The 26065-nt window shown below is 38.1% G+C and overlaps 2 protein-coding genes across 2 annotated transcripts; both read left to right on the forward strand.

The window, feature by feature from the left end:
* The first annotated feature begins 20035 nt into the window (after positions 1–20035).
* On the forward strand, positions 20036–21295 carry LOC128491365 (protein kinase C delta type-like). The gene has a single exon (XM_053463685.1). The coding sequence runs from the start codon at positions 20036–20038 to the stop codon at positions 21293–21295; it is 1260 nt and encodes a 419-aa protein (XP_053319660.1).
* A 3174-nt stretch (positions 21296–24469) lies between these two features.
* Positions 24470–25729, forward strand: LOC128491366 (protein kinase C delta type-like). Its single transcript, XM_053463686.1, has one exon. It carries the CDS (start codon positions 24470–24472, stop codon positions 25727–25729), a length of 1260 nt encoding a protein of 419 aa, XP_053319661.1.
* Positions 25730–26065: the final 336 nt, after the last annotated feature.

A 26065-nucleotide genomic window follows, 5' to 3' on the forward strand; every position in this document is an offset into this window, starting at 1 on the left:
GTCAGTTATTACCCCTCACAGTCTATTCTAGTGTTGTAATTATCCTTAACAGGCTGCTTTTTCCAATAATTATCACTATTGTTCTACAGCTTTGATTTGATATGCAGAATTGTATCAGTAGTATATAATTTGTAATGTAAAAGTAAACCCTATAATTTAAATGAAAGGTGAAATCAACTATTCCAATGTTAAAGTAAGTAAAACAAAACTACAAGAGACCTATCACAAAAAGCGGACAACATTTCTGCAGCTAAATTGCTACAAAACTTATCGTGGAAACATTTTTCAGTAACCCTTTTTTACCAAAAATCACTGGCAATGTTTCAAACTTTCAACTCTGCCGAGATATCCTGTGGCTAGCGGGCCAAAAGAGAGATATAACCAGGTGTCTAGGTCTTAGATCACAAGAAAGTTTAGACTATATCAATTATACTATTGCTTAATAGTAATCTTCTGTAATAAGTTTAAATGTTTCCAGCTGGCCACCAAATCAAAAGAGGCAGCCAAAGAAAATGGACTTGTCCTTGTCTGATCTCAATGTTTATTTTTTATTCAACATTTGTATAAACTTTATTCTTTATTGTTCCATTCGGCTGCTACATCCTAGAATCTATAAGCAGTAGTGCCAAATAAAAAGTAATGTTCATTTTTCTTTCATATTTCAGTTCTCTCCCTTGATAATTGAGTGATATGAGGGTTTGGCTGTATCGGTAGATGGGCTGTTTCCTGGAAGTAAGATAACACTGGTTTCTGAGTGTACACGTTTAGTTAATCCCATAATTACCTTTTGAAGACCAGATTCTGAGAGATTTCTGTACTCAAAATCTGCTCTCCTCTAATAGAATGCCATAGACCCCACTGAGGTAAAGATCAATGGCATACTATTTTGGTGTTTTAAAATGAATGACAAAATGCCAAAGTTTTTGTCTTATCGAAAATGTTAAAATTATTTTGAATAACCATTTTTTTTATAAACTCAAGTATTATGTATACTATATACACAGCTATAACAGCATCTACTCTTCTGGGAAGGCTTTCTAAAAGTTTTGATTAAAAAACAATGTATAAATTGTGTGGTTTTCAGTAAACAAGAGAAAAGAAAATTACAGCTAAAACATGAGCACTGCAAACATTTTTAAAACGAAGGGTACAAAAATAAAAAAACAGCCTGCTCCTTAAGGGGTTAATGCATTTGTTTGTTGCTGGAGTGGGTTCAGCCAGCTAAACTAAACAGTATCCAAAGCTATGATTCTGTGAAATATGATATATTTTTGATCTGCAAACTAGTTTACAAGAATTTAGTTTACAAAAATACCACTGTAGTATAAACTGATACAAATCTCTCTGTTTACCACAGGAGCACCAGATAAATATTGCATTTTTCATTCACTCTTTGCTATCTCGCAAGTGTTGGCAAGATTAATGAACCGTCCGTATCATTTTTAGATGTAAGGATTTATGTGTACATAAATAAATAAATAACACATTGATTAACAAAGTAATGCAATCATAAAGTAGAATAAAAAATAACACAAGTAATGGATAATGCACATAATCCAAAGCACAAAGAAATATAGTTGTTTAAAATGTTATATGAAGAAGAAATTCTGTTTGGAATTAAATATTAAGGAACTGATATTAAATATGATTAGACTATATTTAAGGTACACAATGATATAACTATATAATAATAACATGCAACATATCAGTATTATAATTATTAGAAAGAAAACTTTAATTTAAAGAACAATTAATAGTATTAGAAAGCATGTATCTAAGATATTGATTGGCATTACACTTTACAGAATAAAACAATTGTTAAGCTTATACAGTATGATGTAAATTCACTGCCAAGTACACTTTTCACTTGTTACTAGACCACCCCTTCATCCCCTGCCCATTGGGGTAAAGGCCATTAAAATACCCTTCCTTGCTCCTCCCTCCATAAGTGTCCTGTGGGATGGAGGAGGTAAAAAAATATCTTCCCCTTACAAAAAAATTACTGCTGTTTTTCTGAAGTAATACTGCAGTTTTTTTGGACATGAAAAAACTGCAATACTGCACTTTTACATTTACTGCAGTTTTACTGCACATTTACTGCAGTTTTACTGCATTTGTACTTCACTGTACTGCAGTTTTACTGCACATTTACTGCACTTTTTTTTATATTGCAAACCTACAGTTGTGCTTCAATGTACTGCAGCTTTATTGCATTTGTACTTCTGTACAAAAATAACTGCAGTACAACTGCAGTACAGTGAAGTACAAATGCAGTAAAACTGCAATAAATGTGCAGTAATACTGCAGTAAAAGTGCAGTATTGCAGTTTTTTCATGTCCAAAAAACTGCAGTATTACTTCAGAAAAACTACAGTAATGATCCCCCCAACCCCTAAGTGCCCAAAGAGTGTCATATGTAAGGAAAAAAAGTCACTTACCTTTTTAAGGCCTCTCCAGCAATCATTCATGAAGCCCTTAGTCCTAACAGTCTATGGAGCCCAACTGAATACAGCAAAGATGCAATACAGACTTCTAAAATTTGACTTGACTGACCTATTGAGTTTTTAGTAAATAGACCCAAAACGCATACATATATTCTTGCAAACTAATATCGTAATAAATATAAACCAATAGCAATATATAGTTTAGCCCAAAATTAAGGAATCTTATTTCAACCAATGAATGCTCTCATTATTAAGGCTACGTGTTCTCTGTCTGCTGGCTACAAATATACCTCACTTTCAAGTTGTAAAATCAGATAATTAGCATTTTATTACTCTTATCAACTGTTTAATGTTTATCATGTTTTATAGTTCAAAATGGCAGTCCTTCGTCAATCCATTTCAACATAATGCCATTGGCTGTCACTTTTTTCATTTAAAGAACAATCAGATTGAGAAGTTTTCACAATTTACCATAGACCAGAATACACCATTTGCATATATCATCTTAATGTTTGAGCATAATTCAGAAAATCCCAAGGCCGGTTTTTAGTCTCAGTCCCTTCCTTCTTTGATCTTTGGTTCTTTCCCATGTCTTTATATGGTATTCCACATTCTAAAAACAAACCCTTCTTTAATGTTTTTTTTTTCTCACTTGTCCTCTTCCTCAAATCCTTTTTATAAATACTTAATTTTCTCAGCTCCCATAACATAAATGACCCTTTCCAAGAGGGCTTCTGTGCTTTTTGCTCAAAGGAAACTGTACTCAGTAAAATAATTAATCATCTTCGTATGGCAGTCTCCCAGGAAAACACTCAGTTCTGACCTTGCTTGATCTCAATGTTTCTCTTGTTTACCACTCACTTCCTCTATGGAGCATATACTCTAGACATGAAGTTGCATTTCTCTCATTCTCTTTTACTATCATTGTTCTTCTGTCACTTTAAACCATGAACCCGCAGCCCTTCACCTGTTACATGATTATACATCTAATTATCCTTAACCATCTTTTTATAGAAAGTTGCTGGCAACCATATCTTTGGTTCCAATTTTCACCTCCCTTTGTGTCTCTAATCCTCTTTTATATTAAAAAAAAACTATAAACAATTCTGTTAATTGCCATACTAAAAAAGGAACATGCCTTTCATTTTATTCTAATCTCACATTTTCACAAAAAAGACAGATGGCCTTGATACATCATATTAATTAATCAAACACTTCAGCTTAAAGCCTTAGAAATAAACTGAACAAGCAGAAGATTAAAGTAAACACGCCAGCGTAGAGTAGAAAATCCCAGTATGAGATCATCATATTTATATATGTAGTCCACAGAATGTAAAATTTTATAGCTTTAGAAAATTCCCACAGGTGGATTGAATAACAAAGAAAATAAAAAGAAGAAATTGCCTTCCTCTACTTCATTTTTTTTAAAGTTTATATACTTAAACAATTATAAATATACTGTATATATATTTATTACTTTATGGAAATAGATGGAATATTAAAATCCGAATCACAAGTAAAGAAACCTTACATATTCAGTGTATATAAGGGAAAAAATCCTAAGTGCCTAAACAGTTCCCTTTAATGGATTTGTATGTGTTAACAAATGCGTTAACAAATTCCCTCGGAAAACAGCACTCACACATGTGACATTTAACATAATCCTCCACATTTTTTCTAGTGTGACTACTTGATACTTAAGGCTTAATTGTCAGGAATTTCCAAACTGTGCTTTGCCCCCTAATGTTTTTCAAATTCACACACTATAACCATTCATGGGGACCTGACATAAGACAGACTCCATTCCCCACAGCCTGTCCAGCTATTTTTCTTTTTGGCTAATCTGTATTTCCTAGTGTAAAAAAACACAAGCTTTTTATTCCCTTTTGTCCACACATTCCCACTTAAAAAATCAAAGTAATTAACGTAAATTCTAATTTGTTGCCTATGGATGTCTTTTCACAGTATAGTAATCTATTTGTTCAAAACAAATGTTTGTTCTTGTTTTTATTCATACCAAAAAGGAAGGGATTTTCAGACAAGCTTTTTGGATCTTTGCCTATGTTTTACATTCAGCTGACTTTCCTTTGCAGTTTGGGATTTGGTCTATGCTGTGTTCATTATGACTCACTCATCCAGAGGTCTGGGAAACAGATGTTGTTGTACGCTCTAAAATGGTATGCTATGAAAAACATTATGCTTTGATTTCATCATATCCCCTATCAAAATGTTCTCTAAAAAGACTTAAGAAAAAGCGTATCTTTTCAAGCTTTTGTATGTAATACATACTGTGAGATAGGTCAGGGATCGCCCCTCGCTGAGGTCAAGGGACAAGTGCCCGTCTTCATTCAAACCAGGCAAACAGCAGTAAGTTCCTGCAATCTGACACAGGGTCAGGTTTCTTAGAAAGGTTGCAAAGACAAAAGAAATATAACAATACAGCACCAAAAGAAATACCTTGCCTGTCCGGCACTTACTATACAAGGGATGTCCCTCACTACCAGCTGGAGAGCTTCTCTCTGCCAACTTAACACAATACGTCCAGCAACCTTTACTCACTTTACTCAAATGTCTCCTGGCTTCCCTTTTATATCCACCCTCTCATTCACCTAAATTAATCACCTAGCAGGTGGAAGACTCTGGTGTTACTTCACATAGGAAAGGAACCTAGGGGAAACATACCTCCCTTCCACCACCAATCCTACATGAATGTCACAATACTTATTAATAATAATATTTTCAAGAAGCTTCAAAATTCCCTGAGTTAAGTCTCTCATGGCTTCAATGACTTGGTGATACCCATGCAGCTGCACAGAGTATGTGTTAGACTCACCATCTTAAAGTAGGAAGGTAGCAGAAGATGATACAGATGTGGAAATTCATCAAGTACTATCTTGGACTTCAATATGGCTAATAAAGAGGATGCTTTGATCACAAAATAGCATTCAGAGACATCTTGGGTTATCCCATAACCTAAATTTAAAAGAGCATACTTGGTCCCTGTCGGTTAATTGTATAGTTTGTTGAAAAAATCCACAGGTTTCTAAACATTAGGGAAAACTGGCCAACAAATTGGATTCAGGAAGTTTCACCCACTGTAGAAATAATATATATTATTTTTTTAGGACAAGAAGGTCTCTCTTCAGATACTAATTTTTTGATCATATCATCTAATTTCCTATAATAAAATATGATGAAAAATTTAAAAAATACACTTTTTCTCAGTTTTGAAATACCCAATGTTTTTAGGTTTTGTTTTTTATTTCTGTAAGTTATTGGGCAATAAGTACAAGTAGCGTTTTGCTATTTCAAAACCATTTTTTTCCAAATCTGGTCATTTTGCCTCATGTGCTATTTCGAGTATCTTTGAAGCCGGCCAATGCAATTTACCCCATCAAATCATATATTTTTGAAAACTAGACAACCAGAGGTATTTCAAATGCTGGTATTTTAATCCTTTCCATGCACTAATTCTACTACCACCCTTTGTCAAACTTTTCTGTAGTAATTTATTTTGTGTTTTTCTTCACACAAATTGTACTTCAGGTATGAATTTATAGCTCCTGGTATATGCCGCTGTCAAACAAGACCCCAATATGTGTTCAGCAACATCTCTTGAGTACAGAGTACAGATACCACCCATGCATGGGTTTGTCTGATTGTTTGGGGGCTAACGGGCTAAATTTGGGAAGTGAACTTTTCTTTCCATTTTGGTCAGTCTGTGCCTATGCCCTATCTTTGAACTCAGCGACTCCAATTTACCACATCAAACTATTCTTTTGATTTTTTTTAAGTAGACATCTCTAGACTATTTAAAATGCATGGTGTCAACCTTGACTCTGACCGCTCGTTCACCCCCACATTCAGTGTGTCTCTAAAAATTGCTGCCTCCATCTTAAAAACATTGCCTGCATCCGTCCCTTCATAACACAGGATGCCACTAAGACTCTTGACCATGCCCTCATTATCTCCCCCATTGATTATTGTAACTCTGTCTTAACTAGCCTCCCTCTTACCCCTCTACAATCCACCATGAATGCTGCTGCCAGACTTATCTTCCTCTCCCAACGCTTCACTAACATCTCTCCCCTCTGTCAGTCTCTTCACTGGCTGCCTGTGTGCTTCAGGGTTCATTGCAAAATCCTGACTCTTACTTTCAAAGCCCTTCACAGCGGTTCCCCTTCCTACATCACCTCACTCATCTCTAAATACACTCATCCAATGATCTCCTGCTAGCCTCTCCTCTGATTTCTAGCTCTCATGCACGCTTACAAGATGTCCTGTTTACTCATTGTACAGCGCTACAGAATATGATGGCGCTATATAGAACTATAAATAATAAAGCAACATTTTACATATTGAATAGTAAATAATGAGATTGCTAACATTAAACTGCTTGTTGATCTTTATGCAACAAACATACTCAAGTACAAACAGATAATGATTATCATCTCCGGAATATTTTCTGTCTCATATAGTATATATTTTTCAAAAATAAAGTAAAACAAGCTAGTTAATGGGACCAAGAGAAAAAAATAAAACAGGGTAATATAAATGAACAACCCTGCACTGGATAAAGTGGGCTCCTAAACCGTATCATATTGACTCCTTACTGTTCCATTAAATAAATGTTTATGACTATATACTTTTTGAAATAAAGGTGATAAATTATCAGCGACATTTGAAATTATTTTTTTTTAGATAATTAAACTGAATTAAACACACATACACTTTTATACAGAATGATAAAAGAATACTCCAAATATAATAAAGGTATGAGAAGTGACAGTGAGGGACATTAGAATGATTAAGGTAACCGTGGAAAAACATCAGAATGATTGAAGTAATTATACTGACAAGTAGTGAGGAAAGGCGACTATTAAACTTTAGGTTATAGCTGTCATAACCAGCGTTAAAAAGTGCAATTCCTCTAAGGAAATGTGTAGGTAAAAGAAATGCAAAACTACACTTCTAGAGTGAAACAGGGATACAGCCGTTCTTATGAAGTTCATCCTCTAAACAACACGTGACCTTCTGTTCAGAGTTGCAGTGGGCATTCTTGGCATTTCTAATACCATGTAGAAGACTTTTTGGTTTTGCCTAATACAAATCTAAGGAGTCTACCACCTTTTCTATAAACATATGCCATTTCATAATTCCAACCCTTTTTAGCACACACGTGCTTCTGTCTTATATCTTGAATTCTCTGATTATCTTCAAGGTCCATTCATTTGGTTTCAATGGGAGGACTTTCCTGCAACTGTTTGGCTGCTACAGCTTGACTACCACTATCACCTCCACACTGCATGCTAGAATGAGGTTGCAGCATGGGGAAGGACACAAAGAAGGCTCAAAATATTGATGCACAGGAACAAATGGTCAAAAATTTGTGACCTATTGAAATATATATATACAGTATCTAACAAAAGTGAGTACACCCCTCACATTTTTGTAAATATTTTATCTTTTCATGTGACAACACTGAAGAAATGACACTCTGCTACAGTGTAAAGTAGTGAGTGTACAGCCTGTATAACAGTGTAAATTTGCTGTCCCCTCAAAATAACTCAACACACAGCCATTAATGTCTAAACCTTGGCAACAAAAGTGAGTACACCCCTGGAAATGTCCAAATTGGGCCCAAAGTGTCAATATTTTGTGTGGTCACCATTATTTTCCAGCACTGCCTTAACCCTCTTGGTCAGGGAGTTCACCAGAGCTTCACAGGTCGCCACTGGCGTCTTCTTCCACTCCTCCATGGCGACATCACAGTGCTGGTGGATGTAAGAGACGTTGCGCTCCCCCACCTTGCGTTTGAGGAGATGCTCAATAGGGTTTAGGTCTTGAGACATGCTTGGCCAGCCCATTACCTTTACCCTCAGCTTCTTTAGCAAGGCAGTGGTCGTCTTGGAGGTGTGTTTGGGGTTGGTATCATGTTGGAATACTGCCCTGCTGCCCAGTCTCCGAAGGGAGGGGATCATGCTCTGCTTCAGTATGTCACAGTACATGTTAGCATTCATGGTTCCCTCAATGAACTGTAGCTCCCCAGTGCCGGTAGCACCCATGCAGGCCCAGACCATGACACTCCCACCACCATGCTTGACTGTAGACAAGACACACTTGTCTTTGTACTCCTCACCTGGTTGCTGCCCCACACGTTTGACACCATCTGAACCAAATAAGTTTATGTTGGTCTTATCGGACCACAAGACATGGTTCCAGTAATCCATGTCCTTTTTGCGGGCTTTCTTGTGCATCATCTTTAGAAAAGGCTTCCTTCTGGGACCAATTTGATGTTGGCCTGAGTGGAACCTGTCCTGTGAAACTACTGTATGGCCTTGCCCACCGTGCTGCAGCTCAGTTTCAGGGTCTTGGCAATCTTCTTATAGCCTAGGCCATCTTTATGTAGAGCAACAATTCTTTTTCCAGATCCTCAGAGCTCTTTGCCATCTTGAACTTCCAGTGACCAGTATGAGAGAGTGTAAGAGCGATAACACCAAATTGAACACACCTGCTCCCCATTTACACCTTGTAACACTAACGAGTCACATGACACCGGGGAGGGGAAATGGCTAATTTGGATATTTCCACTTAGGGGTGTACTCACTTTTGTTGCCAAGGTTTAGACATTAATGGCTGTGTGTTGAGTTATTTTGATGGGGAAACCAAATATACACTGTTACACAGGCTGTACACTCACTACTTTACATTGTAGCAGAGTGTCATTTCTTCAGTGTTGTCACATGAAAAGATATAATAAAATATTTGCAAAAAATGTGCGAGGTGTACTCACTTTTGTGAGATACTGTATATATACATACACAAGCTGTACACAAGAATACTTTGTTTGATTTACAGTGTGTCCTTAATGTAGTTTACAAATTCACTTCTGATCCAATTTGCAATCTCCTTAACATGACTTTATTTAAAGACTCATCATTTAAGTGTTTCTCTCTCATCCTACTCTTTTTGTTGCTTCTCTATGATTATATATTTTGAGGCCTTTTTAGCTTGGTTATCACAAAGATCCCATATATTGGTACAAAAAGATAGTAATCATGGGATGACAGCAACAGGGTTTTTGGCAGGTATTTTACTAAATGTCTAATTTATTCACCAATGACCTCCAGAAGGCTTGTCACTTTAACCTTGACCAGATCTACATTAAAAAGTATTTTCAAAAATATAGATTTATTACAACATAGTGAGAAACTGGTATAACCTCACAGACCTTTTATCATTATTTGTTTTATTTTGCTTGAAGTTGAGAATTTGAAACCAACCCAAGAGAATTTATGCAGAAGAAATAAGAAACTGTGACATGCTGGTTATAGAGAATGTGTTACAGAAAAGCAGTGCAGCCTCAGTGGAATGACAATACCACAGTCTAGACTATAATCGATCAAGTTTATTGTGTGTGTCAAGAAAGAAGCAACAGCTGTGCAGAATATATAGCAGACGTTGTAATGGTATTTTGTCATGTATTTGATGTCATTCTTTTAACTTGTGTCTCACATACCTTTGTGATTTTGTTGAGTATCCAATTAGATCTTGTGGCTTTTCTGGGTGGATTTTATTATAGCGCAGTTACAAATCTATAAGAGGTATTTGCTGACACATTATTCTTACAGGCTTTATATCGCTAATAAACCAATTAAAAATCCAGTATTTGATATATTTTGTATTTGATTCATTTAATCATTTGGGGGTACTACACTTTTTTCATATAGTTTCTGGTAACTTTGTTAACTGGATTTTCTATAATACAGACAGTCCACAAGACTTAATTTTAATGACCTGAGAGGAAATACATATGTATGACATACTGGCCATTAAAATAGACTGTAGGTTGTGCAAAAACAGTACTGAATAAATTAAATTGGTTTTGTAACCCTAAATAATAAGGGTTACAATAATATTTTCTTTTTCATCTAATATTGTGTAATTTTGTCCCCTTCAGCCTTCATGTGGGAGGTGGATTCTCCAGCAATGTGAACATGTTTTTGAGTGTTGTGTTGGATCATGAGTTGAGAGCACCTCTGATGTAGGAAAGCATTGACCAGTGACCAGTGGGGCGAATGCCATGTAGCTACTAATGTGAGCATTTCTGTTGTTCCTGATTTGTAACATAACACTGACGACATTGACATGATAAATACCAATTTACATATTTGTGGAAGATGGCTCAAGGCTGTGCCGGTGGTACGTACCAATGCTTTAAAACTCTAGAAGACTTCCCAACATGTGCTGAACTATTTTGGTGCATTTCCCTAGGGACTTTGTCCCACACAGATCTTACCACAGCTGTCCTAACTGTGAACTGTAGACACAACTTCTATGCTTCAGGATCATGCTCACCTGCACTTCACCACACCTAAAGCCACCATGCTAGCATCCTCTACACTGGCACCCAATTCCTTGCATTGTACCATTGGAGCTGATGCTTGCACAATTAGAAGACTCTTACTTTTAAATTGCAGTACCTATGTACTATATAAAGAGATGGTTTACAAAACATAAAGAGAAAGTGACTTATCGAAGACAGGCAGCATTCTGAAATCTGGATAATACCCATCCTACACTTCAAGAATGTCTGTTCCTGCACTACTAGGTGTGCATACTTTGCAGTTTTACTAGGCTAAAAATTGGTATAGTCGACTATACGTAAACGGAATTGCCATACGAACTGCGCATCCTTGCGCTAAAGCCCGATTATAGGCCGCACCTCCACTTTAATGACTTAATGTGGGGGGGGAGTGTGGCCTATAATCGGGCAAATACGTTTATTTATACCTTTATTAGGATAGTGTTAATTATTCTGGCAAAGCCTAATGTACCACGTGTGTTTGGAACATCATTTTGATGTTGTTTTGTCATATTTTCTTGTATATTTCTGTGCAACCAAATATTAATATGCCTTCATCTAACAAACAAAATGTTGATCCAAGATTTTGAAATAATAACGTCTGTTTGTTAATGTATTCCAAAGTACAGTCAGTGGAGCCACATTGTCAACAATTCTCCATTTGCTCTCGCTGTTTATTACAGCATTTCTACCATAATGATGAAATTAATTTATTCAGAATCATCCATCAGACTTCCAGATAGTGAAGAGTGATTTATTACTCAAGAGAACACATTTCCACTACTATAAAGTCTGCTGCTTTACACCATTTAGGCCGGCCCTTGGCATTGTGCGTAGTGACCTTCGGCTTGCGTGCAACTTCTCAGCCATTGAAACCTATTTAATAAAGCTCTCGACACACAGTGCTTGTGCTGATGTTGCTTCCAGAGGCAGTTTGGAACACTGCAGTGGGTAATGCTATAGAGGACAGGTGATTTCATTCACTATGTTCTTCAGCAATTGGCAGCCCCACTCTGTGTCTTTGGGCTGAGCTTCAACTTCACAATTATAGTACATACAGCGTGCCTGGGAACATCTACCAGGGCAGAAAATTCACAAACTGACTTCTGGCAAATGTGGCATCCTATAAAAGTGCCACGCTTAAAAACATCTTCAATATGACCCACACTACTGCCAATGTTTGTCTATGGTGATGGCATAACTATTGTCACCCAGAGCCAGGGAAAGGTCTCTGTCCACCCTTTACATACCTCATGGCCGTCTTCTACACAGTACCATCAGGCAGCAGGGAGGCTTATGGTAGTAGGGGGCGCACCCATGACTTCCATTGAGGGGTGGAGCAGGCTGTGGCATAACCACAGGGGTTCGCAGCGGTTACTTTCTAAAGTATTTTGATTTTTCGGCATGGGGAGACACCTTAAATTTGGAACATTCTATGAATCATCTTTGTTGCCTTTTTTAGCCCATCGGGCAGTGTTTCACTCAAAAACACCATTTGTTTACTGCTCCATCAGCTGATAATCCCCCTCCTAGCAAGCAGTGCCACCAGATCTGCTGCCATAATGATGAAATTAATTCATTCGCAATCATCTACCAGACTTCCAGGGGAGTGAATCAGCTATTTAAGGATCAATCCATTCTTCCCTAGTAGAATCCATTCATGTTACAATAACAATCTAAAGTGCCATCAGCCTAAAGGGACCAAGCCGAGGGGGCTTTTACAGTTTCCACATACAAACACTTCACAAAAGGATAGGGATGTGGGGGGGGGGGGTCAATAAAGAAACAGCATTTTATAACAAAAATATTACTATGGTTGTTCTTTTGAAAGATGTAACACCTTCTTTAAGACTAACTATCCCTCCATATAAACTCCCTATTTGGGGTCCCAATGAAGGCCTGATCACAGTCATTTTGTCTCGTAATTGAAGCAGCAGGGCACAGACTGCTGCATTTCGATGAACCTCTTCATGATCGACCAGGCCTGAAATGTTATTTAAGACATGGATATGGAAAATATGGAATCCCTGTGTGACATATGTGAAATATGGGCACCCTGTGAGGGTGCCCATAAACCCATACAGGGCTGTATCCCTCTGATAATGGTCTAAGTAATCTTAAAACAATCTTTTATCTGTGTGGCTAGATAAGCAAATCTTCCAACATACAGCAAACTAAATACCACTTAGAGAGAGCTAAGAGACACTTTACATTTAAATAATACACTTTTTAGGTTTCTGCTACATCAACATGAAATATATTTCTTAATTCATGTAACTTGATACTAGCAGAAGTTGACTGCCTGTAAATTCTTCCCGCACAATACTTATTCCTGGTGTCACTAATAATTTAAAATTCATGCTTTATTTCTTACTTGATTGAAGAGACATGTATGGCTTGACATTATCATCCAAGAAAATTTAATTATTATGGACACTATCTCTAAGGAGAAAACCCTTCTTTTTGTAGACTTTTGCGCCGGCCAACTCTTCGTGTTCGTCTTCATGGGGGAAAAAATCTTCGTATTCCACAGATATTCGGCCGTTCCTGTGTTCGTTTCGGGCGAATATTCGTGTGCATTCTTCGGGTTTTTTTCTTCTTTTTTTGCTGTTTTTTGTAGAAGGGATGCCAGAGGAGGCCCCTGCAGGTGACCAATAGAGTCGTCCGCATGGCCCTTTAACGCCTGACGGCGAACCTACGGATTTCCTCTCCCATTAACTCCTGCGATGCTGCGTAGATAAGGAAGGCTAGATGGGGAAGGGACCAGGGAGATTAGTAAACGAAGACAAACACGAATATTCTTCGTGTTGTGTGTCTTCATATACGTTTTGCCGCCGCCATGTTCGTATGCTCGGTATTCGGGCTGAACAACGAAAACGTGCCCGAAAACGAATGCACAAGTCTACTTTTTTGTTTAAGAGATCTATTCAGTGATGTACACATACTATCAGCATTTACCTTAGTGAGCTTGTCGCTGTTTGCCAGATCAACTTGACTCGCAGACATTTTATCTCTAGGCAATGCATTTAGCCTCCAATGATTATCTTCAAATTAAAAATGTATTTGTCAATAAACTCACGAAAAATGTAATTAGTTTTTTTTTTTTTTTCTATAGCACTGTTAAGCATTTTTTGTATTTCAAGCTGTTATGATTATTAAAAATGGATCAACTATATAATTCAATTGTTTATAAGCATTCTGATTTAATATCTACCAGACTATGATTTGGTCTCCCTTCAAGACCCCTTGTCTCGTAACTTATACTTATAGTACCTGCAGCTAAGTCTTAGCAGCCACACAAACTTTGGAGCTTAACTAACTCTGGAGGGTGTGCAGCTGGTGTGGATGGACAGTGATTCACCAGGACTGTGTGGCATTTTCAGGTGGTGGAACCTTATATGCCTTCTCACTAGTATGATCATTCAGTGTGTACACTTATTAGGAACTGGAAGCACAGATCAGGTACAACTTCATGCTCAACACAAATTGAATCCAAATTATGTTTGCTTTAACTATACTTATACTTTGTCAAAACAATTGAGCTGAAGTTAATATATCAGTCATTTTCGAGCTGTTAAAGGATTGGCATGTAAGCAATGTGTTCTTTCTTTTGTTTTAACCCAGTGACTCATTGTCATGTAAATATTTGCTTCTGTGGTGGCTCAGAAAACTGCTTTCTCATCTTGGTGTAAAACACAAGCTATTACCTTATTTATTACACTTCAGTCAAGCAACTTATTGTAAAGTTATTAAACTCACCTCCCCATCTGCCTCTACTCAAACTGGTAAGTATATCACAGAGCATACTCAGTGGCACTCCCACTAAAATCAGTGGGAAAAGCAGCAGCCAATAACATGTATGTTAGCAAAACATCAGTGTTCGAACAACACACATGCATTTGGCTGTTGGATTTTAAAGGGAGTGGGATGCACACACATGCAAACACTGCTCCTTATCCTCGCTAGAGTTAGCAAGGGTTTGGGTCAGAAAACTAGAGAATACATGCTCCATTTTGCCTGTAGTAAAAGATTGACTAGTGTTTGTGACAGAAACCAGGAACAGATTTTCAACGTATCTTCATTCCCCCATAAAAAAAAAAACGAAAAACAGTCAGAGACCTAGAGACTGTAGAGGACAGAGAAATAAATTAAGGTCAGGAACAGAGAGCTCGACTGAGGGAATCATTAATATTTCTCATACTCCTTTAAATCCAATGGAGATACAACTACTATTAAAAGTTCTGAAATCCGCCCCCAATAAAGGCCCAAGCGACTTTAATCTATTTATGGATACCCAAAATGCCTTAGAAAATTGACAGTCAAACGTTTCTTTTTATTTAAAAAAAGGAACAGATTAATTTGGGGAATAAAGACCAAACAGAATTGGATCCTTACACACACACCTCTTTTAAACCAAATTCCAAATTCCTGAACAAGAAAAGAGTGAGCATATACAGGTCTTTACAGACATGCTCCTCCAGGAATTAGAAAAAACAGAAACAACATAATTTCTCCAAAAAGGAACAAAAAAGTTTAAAAAGATTAAAAGAAAACAAACAAATAGTTGTAAAAGCTGCTGATAAGGGAGGTTCTACAGTGATCATGGACAGATCATATTATATAAAAGAAGCAAATCGAATTTTAGGAGATAATAAGAGAGAAACAGAATGCAAGAATGGAAAAACAATAAGATCCTTAAAACAAATGAATACAATGTTTTGAATATTTCTTACCGAACATTCATAAATGCATAACCTCACCTCCAGGCAGACCAATCATTAGCGATATTAACTCTCTCACCAGCAACTCTTCCCAGCATGAGGATCTTTCTCTTCAAAAATGGGCTACAGTAGATGTGTCGTCTCTATACACACTCATTCCTCATGACCAAGGTATAAGAGCTATCAGCAAAGTTCTACAAAGGGACGATAAAATGGACCCATTACAAAATCAATTCCTCTTAGACTGCATTAATTTTATCCTCAAACATAATTACTTTTGGTTTGACCATAATTTGTATTTGCAGCTATGTGGCACCTCTATGGGGACCAGATTTGCACCAAGTAATGCTAACCTATATGTAGCAGTTTGGGAAGCAGAATCCATCTGTTCCAATAACCCCTTTGGTGCAAGTCTGGTCCTCTGGTGACACTACATCGATGATATTCTGATTATTTGGAAGGGATCTCTAGAGAGCTTAAAACAATTAATTCTTTATGTTAATCAAAATCAACATAATTTAAAGTTTACCTGTTGCATTAATGAAAAAGAAATACATTTTTGGGATCTTACTTTTGGGGATGAAATACATTCAAAAACCGGTTTATCGATTATTCATCATGCACACTGGCTTCGGAACATTTACTGAACAGATATTGTACAGTATAACTCCTATCACTATACACTAAGCCAGACATTTACGTGGTGGGCCCCTGCCCCTAAAACAACCTGTCTGTGCCACCGCTGCCCGTGAAACAGCCTGCCTGTGCTATGTCTGCCCTTGAAACAGCATGCCTGTGCCAACTCTGCCCCTTTAGCAACCTGACTATGCGACCTCTGCCCCTAAATACTCATTCACTCACTAAACTGAGCCAGATTTTGATGGTGGTACAGAGGAATTAGGAACCTGGGAAGGAAAAGAGAGTTTCCTTGCACAATGTGCATGCTCCACAGCAGTAAGCTGCAGGTCCATGTTAGGCGACCGCCAGGCCAAATTGACGTCTGTGCGGCCCCGGTAATGCTCGGCCAGCCCCCGGACCAGTAAAATCTGCAAGAGAGGTAAGGGAGTAAGGGAGAGTGAATGGGTAAGTGAATGAGTGAGTGTTTAGGGGTAGAAATGGGACAGGCAGCCACCCCCCCCCCCTTAGGTACGCTACTGCTACTGCATGTACTTCTGAAGTAATTAACTCCTGCATTTATGCCAAATAGTCCCACAAGCCACCAGCCCCAGTCCAGCCTCCAGATCAGTTTCTTCTTTCTCCAGGCAGAGAACTGCTGTTAGGCCATGCCTATTCTTCACCCAGTCCCTGCCTATCCCTGCCCCTACATGTGGGTAACCCTATCCATTCATAAAGCTACTCCTCCAGAAGAGGGAAAACTCCAGGTAGCCTTGCAGGTATTTTAGGTGGTCATTTAATAACCCACTAAGGGTAACAATTCCAGAAGATTTGTATGCAAATTATTCACCGACAAAGATCAGGGAACTTCATAACACAGCTAGGTTAAAGGTAAGTGTGATTCTAAAGACATTTTCAATTTAAGGAAATATTGTTGTTTAAAAAACTTACAAAAATGTCAATTATAACAACGTGATTATAATATTTTGAAATAAAAAATAAGGACTATGTAAAATAAAAAAGTGAATAAATTACTAAAATGATAAGACTTGGGAATAAGCAGAAAAGTGATAGAAGTATCTTGACGTTAACAGCAGAGTGTTTATGCACATAGCTAATTATGACAACCTTCAGATTTTGCAGCATATGGGGCACTGTCTACAACTGCTGAGAGTTTGCACTTCAGTGCACGCAAGCGATCTGACATCTGGAAGTATGTAAACAACAGAGAGACAAAGTCATTTGAGGGTGAGCTGTGTATCAGAAGCCCCGCTGCAAATTCATTTCAATGAAATATCTTGGTCTGAAAATGTACATCATGCTCCTTCACTGTATTAAGAATTAATTTTCAAAAGTTTAGCAGACCACCCTACATTGCATGGATAAACAGTGACACTTTTTGTTTTGAGGGTGTAGATAGAAGTGTGACTAGGACAGGGCTTTATCACAACTTTTAATGCATGGCTCTGCTTATTGATGGCTACTTCAGAGGTATTTGTAAGTATGTCACAGTACATGTTGGCATTCATGGTTCCCTCAATGAACTGTAGCTTCCAAGTGCCGGCTTTTAAAAATCTCCATAAGGCTTATGTTTAAAGAATTTATTTTTAAAATGTATGTAAATTGAATCTTATATTTTACAGTTCAGTATCCTCAATACATGTAATAATGCTTAAAGACAAATATGTCTACAGACTAATATGTGCATTACAATCCTACCTTATGGTCTTCAGAGCACACATCTTAACATCCCGTCCACAGACTTACTTTTTTATGTGTTTATATATGGATACAATTGTCTACATGCCCACAGTGTTAAAAAGTATTCGAACAAAAAATGGTGAATTTACAATAACCTGATATTGCAGATGCTAATCCTCAGATATGTAAAAAGGAATGTAAGAAAAGCAAATGTTGCTTCAGCTTATTTCGCTCAGTGTGCATAAAAAAAACAAGATAAATAATCATAGTGTACACTGTGTATTAGGGTATATTTGGGATTTATTTGAAATTGCATTCACAATAAAACAGGTACAAAGTAACTTATCTGAATCAAATCACTGCGCGTGTGATGAACGGATACGTTTTCATTAGTTGTCGCCAGTACAGGTAAAGCGGTAATCTACTTAAGCGTTTCGCCCAATGCGGCTTCCTCAGAGTGGATGCTTTAATTTTTCTGCTCTTTCTGCCTGTCTTGAAGAGAGCAGGGAGTCTGCAGGGAGCTGTTTGCATGAGAGAAATGGCTCCTGCGAGGTAACTAATAACATACCTGCCAAGCATCCCCCCTGGGATAGACAGTCCCACTATACTACCCAAATCTCTTTGATCTCCCTTCCTCCCCGATGCCCCTCTTTTTTTTAGCTTAAAAGGTTTGCTGGGTATGAATGTATCACAATGTTTTTTCATATTCCCAATAATATGCACAGAAACTTCTAAATGTCTCCTTCAATTACATAAATATCAAGATGTTGTATAAAAAACGTTACCCCCTTCCTAACCACATTTCTAACCGTAGTAATGAGGGTAAAATAACAATTATAGGGGGCAAGAAAAGAAGGGATGGGGTGATTTGGAAATAGGCCTCAAGATATAATGAGAGAAGGCATGCACATAATGGATGATAGAAGTGAAGGTGCTGCAGAACTTCTTAGGCCTTAGTACTAATCTCGATGTAGCGGAAACTCCTATTACTTCCGTGTTTGCGTACTTCCGATTTTACGTTGCAGCATTTTACGTTATCATGTATTCCATGTATCTCTCAATCTATTACTTTTAAAGATTCGGTTCTGTGCTCCACTATTAGCTCAGTTAATTTCAGGGTACAATGTTCTAAAATGTTTTTCCATTTAGTGACGAAGGCTTTATCTTCCTTCCCAAAAGTGGGGGTTTTGAAAATCTTTTACTCTCGAGGTGTGATTTTCTCTTTTAAGTACTGTTCATTTTATTTTGAGTTCCTTTATAAATCATTTTTCCAAATTCTGAAAATAATCAAATACCCCTTTATTTGATAATGTTCTGGAATTGTTCCAAATATTTCATCCGTGTTAATACAGCATTATGATCTGTATACAGACACATTGTTTCACACATTTTAGAAAAGCTGCTAAGGGTTATATAGACGAGGCACACCGTCAATTGTATGACACCACCACCTATAAAATAATTAAAGAAGATCCTACAAATGAAAGCCCTAAATAAATTCTTAGAGGGAAAAAAAATAGGGATTTTTTCCAACGATTAATATAATTATTAAATATAAAAAATCCAAAAGTTCCTGTTATATATTTTCTGCCTTAAATACATAAACACACAGAAAAGCCTACAGTGTCAGGAATAGATTCTATACTTTGTAATCTATCGGAGTATTTCAACAAACTGTCCCAACCTATAATGATAAAAACTAAATAATCTCTAAAAGAGATCACTTCATTCTTGTAATTAGCGATGTCTTCTCTATATACTAGTATCCATCACCAAAAAGGCTGCGCTACAGTCAAACACGTGTTTTACAAATGATTGTGCACAGGTGCTAATACAACTGTTTCTCTTTATTTGGGAAGATTGAATATTAAATGGGGAAATATAAAAAATACACATTTATTCCACTCACTTGGGGTGGCTTTTGCCTTTTTTATAAGGAAAAATAACAATCAAAAAGTACTTTTCATTGGAGGAAATTGTGTAAAAATGTTTACTGCCCATTTATAGACATATAAGCAAGGTGCATGTTACATGGAGCTTGCAGCAGGTGTTATTATGGTGTAACTGGTCGTGTGATGTCACAATGTGCTTGTTGGACTTCTGGACACAGGGGCCCTAGACATTGTTTCCTTCAGGTTTTCATACAAGGAGGAAGCATTGATACCTTATGGTATTGTTTTTGATTTAAAAATGCCTAAAAAGAAGAAAATTAAACAGGAGGATGATGTGCTGACAATGATGATGGAAGGAAAATGTCCTCACAACAGCCCTATGCCTCTCCCACCGTGCTTTCAACTTCCTAATGGGCACATTGTGCTTAAGCTGAAGAGTGGATATGCCTATTCTAGAAAATCAAAAGGCATGAAGAGACACATATCTGGAAGAGATGAGCCAGATAATAAGAAAAAAAGGAAGAACTCAGTGTCGGAAAAAGGTACCGTGCCTCGTAAAAGGAAGATTCAGAACACAGATAAGGGTGAAGTGGCAAACGTTAAAAAGAAAAGGACATCAGCGCAGAAGGTGTACATAGAGGAAGCCTGTTCAACATCTCCGCCCACAGGAAAAGCAGCCAGCCCCAGGCTTGGGGTAGAGGCGCCAACTTCCCTTGAGAGCCTGGTATTCCACCAGGAACTTGGAAGGGGAGGATATGGGAAGGTTCTGCTGGCCTCAGATACCCTCAACAAGTCGAAGTGGGCTGTGAAAAAGGTCAAGAAGAAACACCTCAGGGGCTCCATTCAGATTGAGGAACAGGTTCTGGAAATGTCAGCCGGATGCCGTTTCCTTGTCCAGGGATGTTCCTCATTCGAGACTGAACGCCATCTTGTCTATGTGATGGAATATCTCTGTGGAGGGACCTTGCATGATTATCTTGCAGTCAATTCAATTCTTGACAACAACATTGCAAATTTTTTTGCGGCGGAAATAACCTGTGGGTTGAAGTATCTCCACTGCAATGGCGTCGTCCACCGTGACCTAAAACCAGGAAATATCCTTTTAGATGCTGCAGGTCACGTCAAAATTGCTGATTTTGGATTAGCCCTCTTGAACATGTTTGGCAACAAGACAGCAACTGGACGGGTTGGGACAAAGGGGTACATGGCTCCTGAAATGATCCGTGGAGAGCATTATGACTCTGCTGTTGACTGGTGGGCATTGGGAGTTATATTGTATGAGATGGCCACAGGAGGACACCCATTTGATGATGGATCTGATGGCCATGTGGTCGACACATCGGTCCTGTACAATACTCCCTATCTCCCACTCTGGCTCAGCTTGGAGGAGAAAGATATATTAACACAGCTTCTGTCCAAGCAACCATCTTCTCGGCTGAAGCTGGCAACCAACATTAGATGCCACCCATTCTTCCAGTCAATTGACTGGGATGAACTTGAAGCTGGCAGAGTCGCTCCCCCATTGCAGCAGTCACACAAACTCCGGATCATTCGTTAGAACAACGAAGACCAAAGAGCATGGGGCTTGACGTTAACGGGGTCACAGCTTATAGAATCAGAGACTGAAAAGCCGTTCCGTTGTTTCTACCAACTACTTTTTTCTCAGTCTGGTCAATTACCTCCAAGACTGTTGTATTCAAATAAAATAATAATAACATTGAATTTCAAAAATAGCACCGCTTGTTATTTCGAATGTTAGAAAGTATGAATTGAGTATCTGTGCTATGCTTTGCAAAATGACCCTTAACTGGTGGTGCAACAGATATGGCAAACTCATTGTTAAGATCCAGAAGCTTTTAACTAAATGAATTATAACTCTTATGCAAAGATTCATCATCACGTGTCACGGGCTTTGTGCACATTCTGCGCGCTGTCTCTAGTATTTGTAATAAGTTGATATACATACCTGGGTAATTTCCATGTTAGACGTAGAGTCTCCCACCAACATAGAATTTCATGGTATTTCTCCCATTTAGTTTGTCCAAATTCTTTGTCGCAAGGACCCAGACCTTAATCAGCCCCTGGTCTCGTACTAGATCTTGAAAAGTCATATGCCATGCATGTTTAAATACCCTCACTTTATTAAGCTCTACCACTTCTGCTGGGAGATTGTTACATTTATCTACCACCCTCTCACTACAGTTAAACTTCCTTACATTACATCAGACTCGGTAATAGCACAGGCCTGTGAAGCAGATGCTGTGGGACAGGACACAGGGACTCTGAAACTATGCTTCCCAACCAATTAGGGGCTTCCTTGCAGCCCCTGGCATGTCTGGCTGATTGGCGGCCTGTGATTGGATGAATGTGTGTTAGTCAGCCTGTCTTGAAGAGAGCAGGGAGTCTGCAGGGAGCTGTTTGCATGAGAGAAATGGCTCCTGCGAGGTAACTAATAACATACCTGCCATGCATCCCCCTTAGGATAGACAGTCCCACTATACTACTCAAATCTCTTTGGTCTTCCTTCCTCCCCGATGCCCCTCTTTTTTTTAGCTTAAAAGGTTTGCTGGGTATGAATGTATCACAATGTTTTTTCATACAATAATATGCACAGAAACTTCTAAATGTCTCCTTCAATTACATAAATATCAAGATGTTTTATAAAAAACGTTACCCCCTTCCTAACCACATTTCTAACCATAGTAATGAGGGTAAAATTACAATAATAGGGGGCAAGAAAAGAAGGGATGGGGTGATTTGGAAATAGGCCTCAAGATATAATGAGAGAAGGCATGCACATAATGGATGATAGAAGTGAAGGTGCTGCAGAACTTCTTAGGCCTTAGTACTAATCTCGATGTAGCGGAAACTCCTATTACTTCCGTGTTTGCGTACTTCCGATTTTACGTTGCAGCATTTTACGTTATCATGTATTCCATGTATCTCTCACTCTATTACTTTTAAAGATTCGGTTCTGTGCTCCACTATTAGCTCAGTTAATTTCAGGGTACAATGTTCTAAAATGTTTTTCCATTTAGTGACGAAGGCTTTATCTTCCTTCCCAAAAGTGGGGGTTTTGAAAATCTTTTACCCTCGAGGTGTGATTTTCTCTTTTAAGTACTGTTCATTTTATTTTGAGTTCCTTTATAAATCATTTTTCTAAATTCTGAAAATAATCAAATACCCCTTTATTTGATAATGTTCTGGAATTGTTCCAAATATTTCATCCGTGTTAATACAGCATTATGATCTGTATACAGACATATTGTTTCACACATTTTAGAAAAGCTGCTAAGGGTTATATAGACAAGGCACACCGTATGACACCACCACCTATAAAATAATTAAATAAGATCCTATAAATGAAAGCCCTAAATAAATTCTTAGAGGGAAAAAAAATAGGGATTTTTTCCAACGATTAATATAATTATTAAATACAAAAAATCCAAAAGTTCCTGTTATATATTTTCTGCCCTAAATACATAAACACACAGAAAAGCCTACAGTGTCAGGAATAGATTCTATATTGTGTAATCTATCGCAGTATTTCGACAAACTGTCCCAACCTATAATGATAAAAACTAAATTATCTCTAAAAGAGATCACTACATTCTTGTAATTAGCGATGTCTTCTCTATATACTAGTATCCATCACCAAAAAGGCTGCGCTACAGTGAAACACGTGTTTTACAAATGATTGTGCACAGGTGGTAAAACATTTAACCCTCTAAGGAGTTTATTCACTAAGCTTTAAGTTTATAGGTTCATTTTGTGCACTTTCCTATGCATTACAGAGAGTGTCTCCTGCATGCCCCTCTTGACCCTACAGTGGTTGCCAACCGTAATAGACAGTTAAATCAGTTAAATGCTTGAATTATACTTTATTTACAAACTCAATGTTTATTGAATATACTGCATTATGTGGCGATCATGTGTAGACAAAACAAAATTATCTACCACCCTAGAAGGTATATTATTTGGAGACAAACATTTATTCCCAATTTATATGGGGATTGGTAGGATATTGACAGCTATGAGCAATTTGACCAGTAGACCTAGCAGGATCACAGAAAACATTGTAAACATCTAATGGTAAGTTCCATGTAAATGTGCCCTTTGTGTAACATGCAGTTTCCGCTACTTTCACTGATGTGCAAATTCAAATACTGTATTAAGTATAAAACTATGTCTTGGTGACAAGGTTAAGTCATCCAGATATTTCTGGAAGTGCCATCAACACTTAACATCTACTAGAAAATAATCAGTATGTAGCTGGCCTACAGAAAGCCACTGATTTAGTCTGTTATTTTTTGTGGATTCAATTCAATTGTAAAATAACATTCAAATCTATGCATGATGCGGGATAAATGCTAATACAACTGTTTCTCTTTATTTGGGAAGATTGAATATTAAATGGGGAAATATAAAAAAAACACATTTATTCCACTCACTTGGGGTGGCTTTTGCCTTTTTTATAAGGAAAAATAACAATCAAAAAGTACTTTTCATTGGAGGAAATTGTGTAAAAATGTTTACTGCCCATTTATAGACATATAAGCAAGGTGCATGTTACATGGAGCTTGCAGCAGGTGTTATTATGGTGTAACTGGTCGTGTGATGTCACAATGTGCTTGTTGGACTTCTGGACACAGGGGCCCTAGACATTGTTTCCTTCAGGTTTTCATACAAGGAGGAAGCATTGATACCTTATGGTATTGTTTTTGATTTAAAAATGCCTAAAAAGAAGAAAATTAAACAGGAGGATGATGTGCTGACAATGATGATGGAAGGAAAATGTCCTCACAACAGCCCTATGCCTCTCCCACCGTGCTTTCAACTTCCTAATGGGCACATTGTGCTTAAGCTGAAGAGTGGATATGCCTATTCTAGAAAATCAAAAGGCATGAAGAGACACATATCTGGAAGAGATGAGCCAGATAATAAGAAAAAAAGGAAGAACTCAGTGTCGGAAAAAGGTACCGTGCCTCGTAAAAGGAAGATTCAGAACACAGATAAGGGTGAAGTGGCAAACGTTAAAAAGAAAAGGACATCAGCGCAGAAGGTGTACATAGAGGAAGCCTGTTCAACATCTCAGCCCACAGGAAAAGCAGCCAGCCCCAGGCTTGGGGTAGAGGCGCCAACTTCCCTTGAGAGCCTGGTATTCCACCAGGAACTTGGAAGGGGAGGATATGGGAAGGTTCTGCTGGCCTCAAATACCCTCAACAAGTCGAAGTGGGCTGTGAAAAAGGTCAAGAAGAAACACCTCAGGGGCTCCATTCAGATTGAGGAACAGGTTCTGGAAATGTCAGCCGGATGCCGTTTCCTTGTCCGGGGATATTCCTCGTTCGAGACTGAACGCCATCTTGTCTATGTGATGGAATATCTCTGTGGAGGGACCTTGCATGATTATCTTGCAGTTAATTCAATTCTTGACAACAACATTGCAAATTTTTTTGCGGCGGAAATAACCTGTGGGTTGAAGTATCTCCACTGCAATGGCGTCGTCCACCGTGACCTAAAACCAGGAAATATCCTTTTAGATGCTGCAGGTCACGTCAAAATTGCTGATTTTGGATTAGCCCTCTTGAACATGTTTGGCAACAAGACAGCAACTGGACGGGTTGGGACAAAGGGGTACATGGCTCCTGAAATGATCCGTGGAGAGCATTATGACTCTGCTGTTGACTGGTGGGCATTGGGAGTTATATTGTATCAGATGGCCACAGGAGGACACCCATTTGATGATGGATCTGATGGCCATGTGGTCGACACATCAGTCCTGTACAATACTCCCTATCTCCCACTCTGGCTCAGCTTGGAGGAGAAAGATATATTAACACAGCTTCTGTCCAAGCAACCGTCTTCTCGGCTGAAGCTGGCAACCAACATTAGATGCCACCCATTCTTCCAGTCAATTGACTGGGATGAACTTGAAGCTGGCAGAGTCGCTCCCCCATTGCAGCAGTCACACAAACTCCGGATCATTTGTTAGAACAACGAAGACCATGGAGCATGGGGCTTGACGTTAACGGGGTCACAGCTCTTAGAATCAGAGACTGAAAAGCTGTTCCGTTGTTTCTACCAACTACTTTTTTCTCAGTCTGGTCTAATATCCTCCAAGACTGTTGTATTCAAATAAAATAATAATAACATTGAATTTCAAAAATAGCACCGCTTGTTATTTCGAATGTTAGAAAGTATGAATTGAGTATCTGTGCTATGCTTTGCAAAATGACCCTTAACTGGTGGTGCAACAGATATGGCAAACTCATTGTTAAGATCCAGAAGCTTTTAACTAAATGAATTATAACTCTTATGCAAAGATTCA

Source organism: Spea bombifrons, chromosome 4, assembly GCF_027358695.1.
Source record: "Spea bombifrons isolate aSpeBom1 chromosome 4, aSpeBom1.2.pri, whole genome shotgun sequence".
In the NCBI taxonomy this organism is placed as follows: Eukaryota; Metazoa; Chordata; class Amphibia; order Anura; family Pelobatidae; genus Spea; species Spea bombifrons.